Genomic DNA, 2,398 nt, shown 5'->3' with positions numbered 1-2,398 from the left:
AGTGCTTCACACAAAATCAGTTAAAAAAACAACAACAAAAACCGATAAAACACAGTAAAAAATAAAAACAAAAGTACATTTACGTTTCCCTTGTCCATGCACAAAATTCACATGTCCGGGTAAAGATTTCTCATATTATCATTTTTTTTTTTGTGTTTTGATAATGCAGAATTCAAACAAACCGTTGAAAGCATCCAAACACTATCAACATTAAAACAATAGCAACAAATGTGTCCCAATAATAGATTTCCCCTTCAACAAGAAAAAGGATCTCCAGACTCCATCATATAAAGTAATACTTTGCATGCTGGTGTGCAGTGGATCACCAGATGGAGTGGTGACTTGAACTTATACAATATCTAAAATAATTTTGTAGACATAACAATGGATTTTGCCACTAAATATTGTTTACTTTCTATTCTACAATTTCACTTTCTACCCGTCACAGGCTGATTTATTAAGGGATCCTTTAAAAGGCGTAGCTACTTTACAGTTAATTATTAGCTGATAGTTAACATGGCAAGTAACGCTAGTCGTCCGCTGCCCCGGATTGTGGGGGGAAAGGTTGTATTTGTTTCAAATCTGGAACATAGACGTAATAAGTGGCACAAAATGTGAAGTAACATCGCATTTTATTTTGTTTGAGTTTTAACTTGTCCAGGGGGGCAAATCAATTTCTCTCCACTTGCCCTACAAAAACACACTTGTCCCAGACAAGCCTTAATGTTGAGCCCTGCCATAGCCAATAAAAAGTAGTCAAAGCAGAGTATTTTTTATAAGAAGAAGATCCTATACTGGAAAAGTATTTTCCTCTTACTAACAAAAGTGCCATGTACTCAGTGTGTTAATTTACAGTCTTGTCTCCCCTTCCCTCTCCAGCCGTGGCCCAATGTGTCGAACCTGGCCAAAGATTTTGTGGAGCGGATCCTGACGGTGGACCCCAGCGAGCGGCTCACATCTGGCCAGGCCCTCAAGCACCCCTGGATCGTCAGCATGGCCGCCGCCTCCTCCATGAAGAACCTACAGCGCTGTATATCTCAGAACCTGCTGAAGCGGGCGTCCTCGCGCTGCCACAGCACCAAGTCGTCCCAGTCCACCCGCTCCACCAAATCCAACAAAGCCCGACGGGTGCGAGAGAAGGAGCTGCGTGAGCTGAACCGTCGCTATCAGCAGCAGTACAACGGCTGAACCAGCCTGGACCTTGACAGCCAGCGACTGTAGCAAACCTTATACTTTTGAAGAACACAGCACTACAATGACTGATTTATTTTTTTTATTTTTATTTTTAACAATGACTACCACCATTCGAAGTTGCTGCCAATGCTTCAAGTCCCAAATCATTGCCTTAAAAAAATAGGACAATGGCCTGACTAATTCCATGGCTACCAGCTGAAAAGTAACGGCTACCAGTTGGAAATTCTTCTGGCAGCGTGTCTCCTCATGAGCACAAAAAAGGGACGCACCAGAAAAGTCTTGAACTCCAAAGGGTTACGTCATCTCTCCATCCATTCCTTCACTTTTTCTCTGTCAGGATGGTGCCTTCCAACTCGTTTGCTTTTGTTCTTTCAATCCCTGTGTCTCTACATATTTATTTATTATTGGTGACGTGATTATTAGTCTCCATGCAAATGGTCACTGGATAATGACCTTCCACAAGGATCTGTTGAACAGAATTCTGGGTACTGAAGTTTCTAAGAAGAAAGAAATACTTTTAGAAGAGGAGGGAAAACAAAATCCTCTCACTCATTTCTGATTGAAAATTGCTGTGAATTTATTATTGTACTAATTGTACAGACTTGTGTCTTAAGATGTGGGTAATGCAAGCACTGCAACAAAACCACACCCTCGACGGTCAAAATGAAGATGATTTTTAATAATTAATTCTAAGCTCATCTAATCTTGCCATTATTGCTCGGTCAATATCATCGTTCTAAAGCTGTCTAAAGGTTGTGAAGTTGTGTTTGTGTGGTAAGACTTTATATTAACCATCCTTAATAGATGGTAAATTGATTAGTTTTAAAATGTATTTAATTAATTGTCATTTATCTGTTAGCAAAACCATCCTTTTACAATTAAATTATATTAGTAGTGCTGTAAATTAACAGTTTATAGTTACACACATTATATCCCTCTTTTACTATATTAGGTATTGAGTAATGATTTTAAGAAACTTTAAGAAACAGTTTTTAAAATATCTATAAATATTACATTGATAGATATTCCTCACACTTTGCTTACAAACCAACTAGTAACCCATAACAGTCTATAAACAGTGTCTTGGTGGTTATTATAAAGTTGCAACAGACAACTTTAATACCTTGTTAAATAGTTAAATACTTTTTAAACCATCTATTAACATTATCTGGATGCTATTGTAAAGTCGTGACTGATGTTTTTC

The 2,398-nt window shown here is 38.2% G+C and overlaps 1 protein-coding gene and 1 pseudogene across 1 annotated transcript in view; one reads left to right on the top strand and one right to left on the bottom strand.

Annotated features, from left to right (window-relative positions):
* Positions 1–740, bottom strand: part of LOC116694736 (serine/threonine-protein kinase H1 homolog) — a 10,241-nt pseudogene extending 9,501 nt beyond the window's left edge.
* pskh1 (protein serine kinase H1) overlaps positions 1–1,389 on the top strand; it is a 27,409-nt gene extending 26,020 nt beyond the window's left edge. The window contains exon 4 of the mRNA XM_032524154.1: positions 880–1,389. Coding sequence (XP_032380045.1) covers positions 880–1,188 — 309 coding nt within the window. The 3' untranslated portion in view covers positions 1,189–1,389. The remainder of the gene's footprint in view (positions 1–879) is intronic.
* Positions 1,390–2,398: the final 1,009 nt, after the last annotated feature.

The sequence above is a fragment of the Etheostoma spectabile genome, chromosome 8, assembly GCF_008692095.1.
Source record: "Etheostoma spectabile isolate EspeVRDwgs_2016 chromosome 8, UIUC_Espe_1.0, whole genome shotgun sequence".
NCBI lineage: Eukaryota > Metazoa > Chordata > Actinopteri > Perciformes > Percidae > Etheostoma > Etheostoma spectabile.
Note: the sequence above shows the minus strand (reverse complement) of the source record. Positions and strands in the feature narration are given on the sequence as shown.